The 14,463-nt window shown below is 42.0% G+C and overlaps 1 protein-coding gene across 13 annotated transcripts in view; it reads left to right on the top strand.

Moving 5' to 3' along the window:
* Nucleotides 1-12,693, top strand: part of LOC124139286 (spectrin alpha chain-like) — a 67,521-nt gene extending 54,828 nt beyond the window's left edge. For 8 of the 13 annotated variants that reach the window (XM_046506240.2, XM_046506243.2, XM_046506242.2 and 5 more), the window contains 16 exons: nt 56-154; nt 991-1,366; nt 1,954-2,052; nt 2,265-2,424; nt 3,538-3,751; nt 4,102-4,291; nt 4,564-4,743; nt 5,365-5,477; nt 5,962-5,979; nt 7,587-7,641; nt 8,753-8,847; nt 9,256-9,357; nt 10,407-10,460; nt 10,726-10,872; nt 11,317-11,464; nt 12,156-12,693. In XM_046506240.2, coding sequence (XP_046362196.2) covers nt 56-154; nt 991-1,366; nt 1,954-2,052; nt 2,265-2,424; nt 3,538-3,751; nt 4,102-4,291; nt 4,564-4,743; nt 5,365-5,477; nt 5,962-5,979; nt 7,587-7,641; nt 8,753-8,847; nt 9,256-9,357; nt 10,407-10,460; nt 10,726-10,872; nt 11,317-11,464; nt 12,156-12,281 — 2,176 coding nt within the window. In that variant the 3' untranslated portion in view covers nt 12,282-12,693. The remainder of the gene's footprint in view (nt 1-55; nt 155-990; nt 1,367-1,953; nt 2,053-2,264; nt 2,425-3,537; nt 3,752-4,101; nt 4,292-4,563; nt 4,744-5,364; nt 5,478-5,961; nt 5,980-7,586; nt 7,642-8,752; nt 8,848-9,255; nt 9,358-10,406; nt 10,461-10,725; nt 10,873-11,316; nt 11,465-12,155) is intronic. The other 5 variants (XM_046506248.2, XM_046506245.2, XM_046506241.2 and 2 more) reach the window with 1 other exon arrangement.
* The last annotated feature ends 1,770 nt before the right edge of the window (nt 12,694-14,463 follow it).

Below are 14,463 nucleotides of genomic sequence, written 5' to 3'. Positions count from 1 at the left end.
CACTTACAATGAGGCAACCCAGAGAGCTGTAACATGTTTTACCCTTGCTGCGCAGGATCAAGGAGTTCTCCATCCACCGCCGAGGCCGTCTGAATGAGGCAAACACCATGCACCAGTTCCTCAGGGACATCGATGACGAGGAGGCTTGGATCAAGTGAGTCATGCTTTGTATTGAGAGAAATAGACTGTAGTTGGCACATTAACATATTCATCAGAAACATTTCAGCTTCAGAGGGCTTAGAATATACAATCGCTTGATGATACTTCATATTGTTGATTTATTAGAGGCCAGAGTCACTGCAGGGAGAATGGTTATGTGTATGCAATTTCTAAACATACGTTAAGTATATGTTGTCATAAGTTGATATATTCGGCATAATATTACAGAATTAATGGTTTTAATTATATCAGTGCAAAATCAACCAAGTCTCATTAGGTAAACTGCATATTTGTGTAAAATACCCCCAAAACTATTCAAACCCCAAATTACTTCAATTAACTTGCGTACAGAAACGCATGCATTGAATGGGAAACTCAATTGTTTATAAATAGTATGTGTAAATACCCAATGAATCTTTTTCAGCATGCATACTTCCCGAAACACAATTACGAGCTAATTACTTTCCGAGTGAAGCCTATATTTAGAACCGTTATATACATCTGAAACATTATTTCATTTTTTTTCAAAATGCTTACTCATTTTGTGAAAAACCCGATAGAGTGATGAATAGATGAAAATATTGGTTACCCAATGAAAAATGTAATAACCCAATGAAAATAGAAACCTTTGAATAAAAACTCAATTGCTCAAAAAGTTATCTGGAGCTCAGGATCACACAAATTCCTGTAGGTTTGTACAAATTTCAGAATTTCCCAAATGTTTTAACATTACAAGGGCAGTTTTGTCTTTACCCAGGCTATTAAAGCTTACAAGTTTCACCGTAACCGTGCATTAGATGAGTTTTACATTTTGAAATGAAATTTATTCAGAGAGAAGAAGTTGTTGGTTGGGTCTGAGGACTATGGGAAGGACTTGACCTCCGTGCAGAACCTGAGGAAGAAGCACAAGCGTCTTGAAGCTGAGCTGGCCAGCCATGAGCCCAGTATTCAGGGAGTCCAGGAGGTGGGGGAGAAGCTGATTGCCGAGTCCGACATTGGGGCGTCCGACATCCGGGCACGTTTGGACCAACTGGCTGAGAGCTGGGAGGAGCTGAAGAGTATGTCTGCCAACAGGGGACTCAAGCTGGACCAGTCCTATGCCTACCAGCAGTTCTCCGCTAACGTTGAGGAAGAGGAGGCTTGGATATCCGAGAAACAGCATCTGCTGTCTGGGGGAGACTTCGGGGACACCATGGCTGCGGTGCAGGTAGGGAAACTTGACTTTCTATGGTTGCTGTAGACATCTGGTGCCTATTTCACAAAAGGATTTTAGTATTATGATAAACGTAAGCCTATGTTATTGTATGTTAGGTCTAAGATCCCTTTGGGGAACGGGCCTCAGGGACTTATCTGGATCTTCACAGAGGCCAATATACTTGGCTCCAAATGTGCAGCAAATGTCCCAGTTTCCCAACTTATGTGATGGATTTGTAGTATTGTCTTCATTCATAACAGGACCTGTGAAGATCCGGGATAGAATAGGTCTTCAGCACCCATGCTTGCCGTAAATGGCAACTATGCTTGTCGTAAGAGGCGACTAACGAGATCGGGTGGTCAGGCTCACTGACTTGGTTGATGCATGTCATCGATGCTCATGATTTCAATCGCCGGATTGTCTTGTCCAGACTCGATTATTTACAGACCGTGGTCATATAGCTGGAATATTGCCGAGTGTGGCGTTAAACAACAACAACATTGATAACAGGACCAATAAAGAGGTTGATTCTTAATACTTATCATAAAATCAAATGTTCTGTGAAATACCCCAAATGAAGAATTCCATTGTCTTTGCAGGGTCTGATGAAGAAACACGAGGCCTTTGAGACTGACTGCAAGGTTCACCAGGACCGATGCCAGGAGATCAAGAATGAAGGACAGAAACTCATTGAAGAGGTACATCACACATGCTTTATTTTGAAACCTGGGAATGTGAAATAATATGGAGTGAAACAACACTAACTGTGACTAGTTAATATAGGTTGCATGTAATCTTTTGAAAGACAGCTTTTTCTATGTTGCAGAATAATTTGTAAAATTTCAAAAAATAACACTGAATTAATATTGATGCCCAAATTTCAATTGTGACCTCCATTGACTGTTTCCAGGGTAACCACAATGCTGAAAACATTGCCCAGCGCAGTGAGGGTCTTGAGCAGAAGATGAAGTCTCTTGAAGATGCTGCTGCTCATCGCCGTGCCAACCTCATCGACAACTCAGCCTTCCTACAGTTCATCTGGAAGACGGATGTTGTAGAGAGCTGGATTGGTGAGTTAAGACTTGTAGGATCTACTTGTCATTGTTCATTATTGTGGGGCTTTTTGTTTAGAATTGCCCCTAGCAACCTATGCTGGTCGTAAGAGTAACTAAATCAATCAGATGGTTAGGCTGTATGTGTTGGTTGGTAACGAAAATGTTGAAGAAAACCCACATTATGGTAGTATTAACTTTGCTCTTTTTCACATGAAATTATGCTTCTGGTCGCCGTTGTACTAAGCGATCTTAACGCTAAGGTGATCGAAACTCCCATACCTTAACATAGACTAAGGACAGCCGTAGCGCTAAGGTTGTTATGTATAACGACACCCTGGACTGCACTGATTACTCCAAACCTTCAGTTGGGGTTGGCATCTCTAAGTCACACCGCTAAGGATTAGTGTTTGTCATTAGATCTGACCCGTGAAGAATAGGTCTTCAGTAACCCATGCTTGACGTAAAAGGCGACTGTGCTTGCTGTAAGAGGCGACTAGTGGGATCAGGTGGTCAGGCTCGCTGACTTGGTTGATGCAGGTCATCGTATCCCAATTGCGTGGACCGATGCTCATGATATCAATCACTGGATTATCTGTTCCAGACTTGATTATTTACAGACTGCCATCATATAGCTGGAATATTGCTGAGGGCGGCATTAAAACAACAAACAAAACTCCAAACCTAAAATTAGGGTTGACATCCCTGGATAACATGGCTGAGGACTAGTGTTTCTCATTAGATCTACCTGGCCTAGACTCAATTGTTTGATGGTCATGGTGTTAAGTTATATATACTGCTGATTGTGTCCTAGAACAGTCATTCCTAACCCTGTCCGTCATGTTTATACGGGGCGGTCGGGTAGCCTAGTGGTTAAAGCGTTCGCTCGTCACGCCGAAGACCCGGGTTCAATTCCCGACATGGGTACAATGTGTGAAGCCCATTTCTAGTGTCACCCACCCACCCACCCACACTCACTCACTCACTCACTCACTCACTCACTCACTCACTCACTCACTCACTCACTCACTCACTCACTCACTCACTCACTCACTCACCTATGTTTATCCTTTAAATGTCAATCCTGTACTTCTGGACTTCCTCCTCAGTAAGATTTCCCTTCGGTTCCAGCTGACAAGGAGACCCAGGTTAGATCTGAGGACTATGGGCGTGATCTGTCGTCTGTCCAGACCCTTCTCACAAAGCAGGAAACTTTCGATGCCGGCCTGCAAGCATTTGAGAAGGAAGGAATCCAGACCATCACAGCTTTGAAGGACCAGTTGATCTCCGCAAAACATGCCCAGACACCAGCTATTGAGAAACGCTACAATGACGTCATTGCCAGGTACACATACATGAACTTTTCCAGATTACTCTACGTGGATGTATAACTCCAGACTGCATATGATCTTTCCTTGATGGGGATTTGACCGATAGTGTGTAATTGTCCCCGGGCAACTAGATTTTTGTTCATCAACCAGTTTTCTGTGGTCATACTATCATATACAGACGATTGCGATAAAAATGGAATAATGTTCATAATATAAAATCAGTCATAGTTATGGGTTGCCCCTCTTTCTGACAACCTATCGTGTCCACCAGTTGTCAGAAGCTACATCCATTTTGAGCTGGTCTTCACTGTGCAAGAAACAATCGTATTACCTCCCTTGTAACACAAGTGATTTTGTCCACCAGATGGCAGAAGCTACTGGCGGACTCGGATGCCCGTAAGCAACGCCTTCTCCATCTCCAGGACCAGTATCGCCAGATTGAGGATCTGTACCTGACTTTCGCCAAGAAGGCCTCGGCATTCAACAGCTGGTTCGAAAATGCTGAGGAGGATCTCACTGATCCTGTTAGATGCAACTCAGTCGAGGAAATCAGAGTAAGTTTGGAACAATGATCTCACTCTGATTTTTTAATATTTTAATGTGCTGTAGAATTTGAAGAAAAGGAATAACAAAATTCAGTCATGTTGTTCATGTGACACTAATTGAATGTCACAGATTTCAGTTTATGGGACCGTTCTGATAATTCTGATTTAATTTGTCTAATGATTGTTTAATGTTCTTTTATTATGAGGAAAAACAGCCACCCAGTGCAAGATTTCAAGTTGAATGTTTGTAAGATTTTTCTGACCATGCCCTTTGTTGCTAGGCACTTCGAGAGGCTCATGACCAATTCAAGTCCTCACTGAGTGCTGCCCAGGCCGACTTCAATGCTCTGGCAGCCCTGGACAAACAGATCAAGAGCTTCAACGTGGGGCCCAACCCCTACACCTGGTTCACCATGGAGGCCCTTGATGACACGTGGAAGAACCTACAGAAGATCATCAAGGTGAGTGAGTCACTACCAGCAGGCCAGGGAGGAGCATAGCGGCTTCTTGAAAGATCATCTGTAGATATTGTGAAGTCCCAATAAAACTGTTTAGTTTAGTTGAAAAACATGAATAATCCTCTATGAACAGCACACCTACAAATGCCATACCACCACTAAGCCACACCATACCTCGCCAAGCCACACCATACTTGCCATGCCATGCCACGCCACGCCACGCCACATACCACACCACACCTACAACACAGCACACCTACAAATGCCATACCACCACCAAGCCACACCATACTTGCCACGCCACGCCACGCCACGCCACGCCACGCCACGCATCACCACACCACACCACACCACACCACACCACACCACACCACCACACCACACCACACCACACCACACCACCACACCACACCACACCACACCACACCACACCACACCACACCACACCACACTACCAAATTTCATGCCACCACCACACCACATCAGACAACACCACACCACACCACACCACACCACACCACACCACACCACACCACACCACACCACACCACACCACACCACACCATCTGTCAAGTGATGTCTACATGTTATCACAAATATAAACCAACTCCTCTGTGGTTGCAGGAGAGAGACAGTGAGCTGGCTCGGGAGGAACAGAGACAGGAGGAGAACGATCAGCTCCGCAAACAGTTTGCTGCCGCTGCCAACACCTTCCACTCCTGGCTCACGGAGACAAGGTCAGTAGGGACAGGCTTAACAGGGGGATTCAGCAGGGAGGGTGTGACCTGTTGTCAATAGGGGTGGGGCCGGGAAGGCAGGGAATGCATCGTATCTGCATTAGCAGTTTTTTATCCACAGTGATCAAGTTATTGTGACAATGTTGTCAACAAATATTTGAAGCTGTGTCTATCTAGGTAACAAACATAGTGATCAAATGTCAGTGATGTTAATATACATTTGAAACAGCTCCCTACATTACAACAAAACATCACTAAATTTATTTTCATTTTCTATGTTTGTATTTACACTTTTAAAGTAAATGGCTTTTCTGTTGTGATAGTCCAGATATTTATTTTATTACATTCCTCTACATATGAAATAATTTCATGATTTTTCAACAAGTAAATGCTGTTTAAGGGTTTATTTCAATTTCATTTTGTTTATGTAATTTCTTTCTTTTCTATGAAATCCTGATTTTGCCCTGGTCAACTTATAAAATAGACTGTGGCTTCTCGATGGGTTAATATTATATTTCTTAGCATGATACAGATGTTGTGACTAGTTGATAGGTCTTTGCATATAATAACTGGCTTCTCAAGTCACCTGCAACTTTACAAGTAGTGCAGCATCTTGAAAATGGACAAGTGTTTTAGTTCAGTGACTAACCCATGAAGATCAGGGTTGGAATTGTCTTCAGCAACCAATGCTTGTAAGAGACGACTAACGAGATCGGGTGGTCTGGTCTTGGTTGATGCATGTCATCTTATCCTAAGCTCATGATGTCAATCGCTGGATTGTCTCGTCCAGAGTTGATTGTTTACAGAGCGCCATCATAAAGCTGGAATATAGCTTAGTGTGGTGTTATACAACAAACAAACAAACAGTGACTAAAGTAAAGTACCAAGTTGTGTAGCCAAACATCATCCTGACCTTCCAGACAAACAAATAACTGTTCCACAGATTTGGCATTATTGTAAAAAACGTTTGTTAAGCACATTAATGTGCAGCATAGTAAATATAACCTTTTTGCTTTACCAAATAACATTTTGGCAGTTTTCTAAACGCATGAGTGTGCCTGTTGATAAATGGCATATGAAATGTCCTACATGAATTTGTAACCATGGTAACCTAATAAGTAATTGTTCCTCCCAATTTTTGTCACTAACCATTCCATCCCAGATTCCCCTTTCCAACCGTCCTTCCTGTTGTGTTTTTATTTGACAGTTTAACATTACTAGCAATTTTCAGCAGTGTGTATGAACAACATTTGAATGCATTGTTCCATGAAATAACAGGTTTATTTAACTCATAACATTGCATGAGAGTGTGACACTGTGTGCTGTGTGATATGTCAACGTCACCAAACATGCTATTGATTCGAGTGATGAAGAGCTTAAGACAAGCATAATAATAATAAGTCCTTTAACAATGCATTTCATTGGACTCTTGAATGCTCATGGCGCTACATTTTTACCCCAGTCAGTGGATCAGTATGAAGTTGATTTTCATTCTCAGCTCCCTGGGGAGTATACAACCAGGCACATATTGAACATTTAGCTTCTGTTTACAATACTGCCTCTCAATACCTGTGCAATACTTGTGTTTTTTTAACATATTCAAAACCCTTTTGGGACTCTGGCTTTGTGTGTTGGTCCCCAGAAACCTATCCAGTATGCTGTGTTTCCAAGGCAATCAGGGATCAGGTGGCCAGACTTAGTGACTTTGTTGATTGCGTGTCATTATACCTTGACGGCATGGATCATTTACAGGAAGCCATCATATAGCTGGAATATTGCTGAGAGTGATGTTAAGCAACAAACAAGCGACTATGTTCAAGACCTAGTCACTGGGGGAACCCTGAGTAATAAATAATTGGAGCCCTGTTTGTCAGTACAAAGGTGCAGAGATGGAACAAACAAGGGCTTGTTTATTGAATTAATACATCATTTGTAATAAAATATTATTTATTCGGCAATTTAAAGTATGAACATAGTCGTAACAATGGTGATGATGATGATGATGATACTTGACACGAACAGTTAATAGCTGTTTTGTGGTTTAAACAAAAGTATTATGTGAATGGAAGCTTTATGAGAAGTGTAATGACTGTGTCCTCCCTGTTGCAGAGCTGCCATGATGGAGGGGTCTGGGACACTGGAAGAACAGCTGGAAGCCACCAAGGTATGTATGGGCTTACCAAATCTCATTAAAATCAGATCTTAGTTATCGCTACCGCTAAACAAATAAACAAAGATCTGAGGACATCCCATTACGGGGCACGTCAGACCGACCTTGCATGAACTTTGACATACCAATGGAATGACCAGTCAGAAGGCAGCTTTCCCGTTCTTTACGGCACTATTTTCAATTTGGCGACAACGCTTCGAAACATATTCCGACAAATTCTCTATTACAAATTTGAAACCTGAACAAAAGAACATTCTGGAATCACTAATAGATGGTCTAGATGTATTGATTCAGTCGTTAAACCAGAAACTATCGTTCAGAATACCCCGTGTTACAGTTTTCGAGGATGCATGATTAGAAATCACATTCCGACTGTCACTTTCATGATCTGGTAAGCGACGCTCTGATTGGTCGGATGAAAGGTCGTTCTGATGAGACCTCTACTGTAATGTCCTCAGATCTTTGTTTAGCGGTAGCGAGAACTAAGGTCCGATTTTAATGAGATCCGGACTTACCTTCCACATAAACTTGACACAGCGATAGGATTCAAATATCGTTCAAATGACTTTACTCAATCACACTCTTTTTCTTATATAAATGAATATGCCAAAGCATGACTACACACCCTGTGGGAGTTTGGTCTTAAATTGAAATAAAATGCTGTCATGCGGGGTTGCTTAAACTGATGTGATGCAGCAATGCGAGCTGAGAATGATCTCTGGGTGCTGACTGCGTAAGTCTATGTTAAGGTATAGCAGTTACGATCACCTTCACTCACAGATTGCTTTGTACAACGGCACCCTGCGAAGTAGAGTGAGGTTCCATGGATTAGGGCGTCCCAGGGCTGACTGTCCCAGTAAAATAAAACTATTTGTTCTGTTTAACAGTAGAAAAGAAGACATTATTGATACAATCTGTGCCAGAATCATTTGAGAATACTTAGTCCCCAGCAACATGTTCAGTATAATTCCATGTGGACATTTATTAGATGAGCATACTAGAATGTTATTAGACTCTGGATTAGACTTTGGGCTGAGGTTGTTGGGCTAAGGGACTGTTGATGGTGTTTGATGGTGTGATTGAGTGGCATGTTCTGTCCCTGCAGCGCAAGGCACAGGATGTGCGGGCACAGAAGGGTCAGCTGAAGAAGATTGAGGACCTGGGTGCAGCCATGGAGGAGAGGCTTATTCTGGACAACAGGTACGCTGTGTGATATGACAGGTAGATGACAGGTACGCTGTGTGATGTGACACACTCTTGAAGATCAGGGTCAGAATAGGTCTTCAGCAACCCATGCTTGCCGAAAGAGGCAACTAACGAGATTGGGTGGTCAGGCTCGCTGACTTGGTTGATGCATATCATTGTATTCCAATTGCGTGGATCAATGCTTATGATGTCAATCACGGGATTGTCTTGTCCTGACAGAATTATTTACAGCCATCATATAGCTTGAATATTGCTGAGTGCGGTGTTAAACAACAACAATCAAACAAACAATATGATGTGACAGGTATGCCGTGTGACTTGACAGGGAGACAACAGGTACATTGTGTGTTTATGATGGAGACATTGGTACATCCGAATGTAGCAGTTGTTTGTTTTGTCCAGGTACACGGAGCACAGCACAGTGGGCCTGGCTCAGCAGTGGGATCAGCTGGATCAGCTGTGTATGAGGATGCAGCACAACCTGGAGCAGCAGATCGAGGCCAGGTAACTACCGCCAGTCCACACGCACTCCACTTGGGCTGAGGGGAGACTACAATCATGTGTATCCACATCTTCCCGAGATTATAAAAGTCCAGTTTCCACCCTTGCCAAAATAGGGCTGAAATTCCAAGGTTACATTTTTGCTGGACTAACGAGTCTATGCATAGTCCAATCATCACCCAGGTCCTCAATCTTCAGCTGACTGCAGCATTTTCAAAACATGTGTACCATTAACTGGGCTCAACAGATATTTTGCAAATCTTATAATTTTCATAATCAAGGTTTTCTTATGATGTGATACACTTCATAGGGTATAGTAAGACCTGCTTTATAACAATATAGATCTTGATTATCGTTCAGATCGTCTTGACTGGGCGCCTCCATTTTATTTGAAGCAACTGCAAGTGATATGAGGATTGGAATCTGATTGGTCAATAGGAGGGACATAGAAGGGGCATAACTCGTAATAGCCATTGTTGGTGCTACAATCAAGCCTGGAAATTCCAGCCTAGTTTTGCAAGGGTGGAAACTGCCCTTTTATAGTCAGTTAAGGCCCTTGCCTCGGGAAGATGATGTATCCATGTATCATTTCAACCCTACTTACAACTGTCAACAGTGGAGGGGCTCCTCATTAAGGTTTGAAGCCTCATGGGAATTTTGGTTTATAATAGGTCACCAGCAACCTATGCTGGTGTAAAGAGGTGATTTATGAAGATCTGGGTTAGAATAAATCCAAGCAACCTACACTGGTCGGAAGAGATGAATTGGGTGTCCAGGCTATTTGATTTGGTTGATAGCGTGTTATTGTACCCCGACAGGGTGGATGGTCTATTCAGACTCAAATATATACAGGCGCCCTCATATAGCTGGAATATTGTTAAACAAACAAATTAAAGCCTGATCGGAGGCAATTGTTGTTCATATATGACTTTGATGCCATTGTCATCTGAATATTTACTTCTACTAAGCCATGCCAGAATTGTCTGATACAGCAGAAATATTGGTGTACTGCTGGGATAGTTTCAGCTAATGCTTTGTTTTCCTTTCAATAGAAACCGCAGTGGAGTGTCGGAAGATGCCCTGAGAGAATTCAGCATGATGTTCAAGTGAGTACCGGCTTACACTGTTGCCTTATCAAATCAGCATTAGAAATTGGCACTGGTCCTGTGGTCCTTGCCAAACTGCCCAATAGTTAAGGTATCCTTAGGACTGTTAGAAATTTGTCCTTTTTAAGGGTTATGCTATATGTTATCATTTTAACGACTTGTGGACTAAAACATTTCACGATAATTTGTTCTGGAGAGTTGTTTAAGATGTCTACAGTAGTATGTCGGCCAGTACATGGTTGTGTAATTGCCTGGTTTGTTTCAGACATTTCGACAAGGATAAGAGCGGCAAACTGGACCACCAGGAGTTCAAGTCGTGTCTTCGAGCTCTGGGCTACGATCTGCCCATGGTGGAGGAAGGACAGATAGATCCGGAGTTCCAGGCTATTCTGGATATCGTGGATCCAAACAGGTATTTATACTTCAACATGACACCTGGTACAGCATTTCTGTGAATATAATGTACAGGGAGGGTGTACAGGCCTATGAGATTTCTGAGGGTTGCTTTGCATCCTGGTTCGCCTTGATTATGTTTCACCAAGGTGATGAATGTCTGAGATCTGTATCACTTTAGGCTTTACTCTCACATTAATCTGAAACGCTGTGATATAACTGGAATACTGTTCACAGCGGCTTAAACCCAACTATTTCGTCACTGTAATGTACAGTTTACTCAATGGAAGCCTTTGAATGTATCAAGTTTTCCTTATGATAAACTGTTGGTCATTTCTCATTACAACAGTATGATTGAAATTGTTTAATATTACACTGATGTTCCTTTGAATATTACACAGAAGTTCTGTTGTTTACTGCTCCTGTGTTCTGTTGTATGTTATTCCTACGTTCTGTTTCCCAGGGATGGTCAGGTGTCCTTACAAGAGTACATGGCGTTCATGATCAGTCGCGAGACAGAAAACGTCCAGTCCAGCTCGGAGGTGGAACAAGCTTTCCGAGCTCTTACCTCAGGCGAAAAGCCTTATATCACTGCACAGGAACTTTATGCCGTAAGTAAACTGGGGTCCCCCAACAGAGATATTGGGAGATGATAGGTAGTTATCAGAGCTATAAGAGGCGATGTAATTGGATGGGGTGCTCAGGTTCAATGACTGGGTTGAAAGCATTGGACTCATATCAATCACTAGTTTGTCTGGCCCAGGCTCAATGTTAAAGGGACCTGTGAAGATCCTGGTTAGAATAGGTCTTCAGCAGCCCATGCTTGCCGTAAAAAGGCGACTTGTCGTAAGAGGCGACTAACGGGGTCGGGTGGTCTGGCTCGCTGTCTTGGTTGATGCATGTCATCGTATCCCGGTTGCGTAGACCGATGCTCATGATGTCAACCATTGGATAATCTGGTCGACACTGATTATTTACAGACCTGATTTAGTGTGTATGGTGGAAGTCTCCTGGGGATTACATGGATTAATTTGCAGACTGGAATTTGTGTTTGCCTATTCCAGTCTTGTTGACAGTCTACTAGCTGCAGTTACACAGCTGAGGTGTTGCTTTTGTAAAACCTGTTACAACCAACAAAATATTTGGATGGGTTGTACAAGTGAGGTCATTAAATGTTAAATGTATCTGCTATTACTTATGAAATGGTCCCCTAATGACCAACACAGGATGAATCTCTTGGACGTTAGGCCCCATTTCACCTTGCACCACCTGGGTTTAATGTATGCTTTCTTGTAATTTCAGAACCTTACAAAGGAACAGGCAGATTACTGTGTGGCCCGCATGAAGCCTTATGTCGACAAGACGGGCAGAACAATACCCGATACTTACGACTACGCCGATTTCACTCGTCAATTATTCGTCAATTAATATTGATGTGGATTTCTTGACACTGCCAAGATCTGCTATCTTATCCTAGTATCGCTTAATGTACGTAGATACGGACACTGTTAAGACATGAATGGAGGCGAAGGTTTTTATGAAATGGCTCGAAAGAGGTGGTTGTGAATGTTTTAGGTGCAATGGTAGACATTTCAGTTTTGTTTCCAGTTTTACATGTCTTGTTGATTCATGGATTTTACATGTTACACATTTGTTCAATTCATATTTAATCGATGTACCATTTTACTGTACCACAACAGATTGCTATTACCATGGCAGTAACTGTAGTGTTGATGGACGAGTCCTGTCCTCCCTTGTGTCAGTGGCCATTACGTGTACGAGCTTTATTAACAGAGCTGGTATGGCAAGATTTCTTCTTCAATAAATGCTTATTCCCTTATGAGATGGCCTTGTTTTCTCTTACTACCAGGGATTCTCGACAGAATCATAGCTTCCAGCCTCAAGACATATTTGAGAATGACCTTCAATTATGAGGGATTGTGTGTCTGTCCCTAATTTATTACTTGTTTGGTTTAATAAGAAGTTGATGGATGGCAAAGTAGACACAATTTATGGATAACAACTTTATGTACTTTATGTACTGTAAATATATATATTCTGTACCATATTTTTGTTCAGCCTTGCTTGACAACGGGATAAGGATCTGTACCGAAATGTCTTGCTGTAAATAAAGAAGTTGTTATCCATAGATTGTTTACTTTGCCAAAGTTATTAGGTTTTAAGTCTTTAGTGTTCATTTTGATTATTAATCTATGAAGGACAGATAACCTTTTGTTAGGTTATTTTGTATGTGGTATACAGTCCCTGTACTCTGCTGTCTTAGTTCACTCTTGCTTGAAAAGACCGCCTCAGTGGTCTAGTGGTAGAGCGTCCGCCCGGAGAGCGGAAGGTCCGGGGTTTGATCCCCGGCCGCGTCATACCAAAAGACGTTAAAAGATTGTACTTGTTGTTAACCTGTCTGATGCTGGGCATTAAGGGGCTAAAGCAAGGACTGGTCGGCTTGGAGTCAGTATACTGTGTCTGAGTGGGGTATTCATGTTAAACTGCGGCATGGTATCTCAGTGTCCTAGCACTATAAATCGGCATCAGTCCAGACTAGTACAAGCAGCCACACACACACACACACACACACACACACATCGCTATATAAGTGCAATAATCTTGGCTGGACGTTAAACCCAATTTCACCTCACCTCATCTTGCCTGAAAACGGCATAAGGCTCTATTCCAAAACGTCACATCATTATAGAATATACAATTTGTCATCCATACATTATCTGGCCTTTACAGTGTACACTCAAGTACCAAAGGTGACAGATCATATGGGTTTACTGACAGTTCCATATATATTACTCAAAAGAAGACATTTATAGACTGTTATAGCATGACATAACTGTAGTCATATGAATGACTTAGTGTACTATAACTTGTTTTGGTAGTATATATGATTATAAAGAAAAGAACTACATATATATATGGCTCCTGCAAGCGTGCCTTGTCGGCACTGGTTCCATCAACCTGTGTTGGTTGTAAGAGGTGAAATAATCATCAATGGATTAAATAAACTACACATAAAACAAATATACCAAATGAAACGCGAATACATGTTTATATTATTATGTGAAGACTTAATCATATTCAAGAGATATTAGATTGGTTCAATGCACAAACAAACATACTGGTAAGTCGATGAGAGAACTGCATCAAATGGGTCCAAGGAATACACCATTATTCAATGCAGATACAGTAAAATCTGTTTATAACGGATATAAAAACTTATATTTTGGTCCTGGCTATTTTCTGTAAAGATGCTGTATACTAAAAATTAGGGCAGGGTCACGGTACATGAGGTTTTATGCACCCCACGTTACGTTTTATACCAGGAGCTTCGTGCTACAACTAATTTATCTTACCGTCATGTGCAGCGAGCCTGACTTGCTTGTGGCGGGGTATAAGGCATTTATTCTTCCGCTGAGAAATTTATTTCCCTCCAAGGCGGGATACATAGTATTGTATCAAGATCACATGGACAAATCAGATCTCATCATTCTGCCTTTGTCGTTTGGTAGTTGTTTATCACTGCTATCAGCAACATTCCAGCTATATGACAGTTGTCGGTAAATATTTGAGTCTGGACCAGACAATCCAG

This window comes from Haliotis rufescens, unplaced genomic scaffold (assembly GCF_023055435.1).
Source record: "Haliotis rufescens isolate VD_foot unplaced genomic scaffold, xgHalRufe1.0.p SCAF_8, whole genome shotgun sequence".
Taxonomy (NCBI): Eukaryota; Metazoa; Mollusca; class Gastropoda; order Lepetellida; family Haliotidae; genus Haliotis; species Haliotis rufescens.
This window is presented reverse-complemented; position numbering and strand designations above follow the sequence as displayed.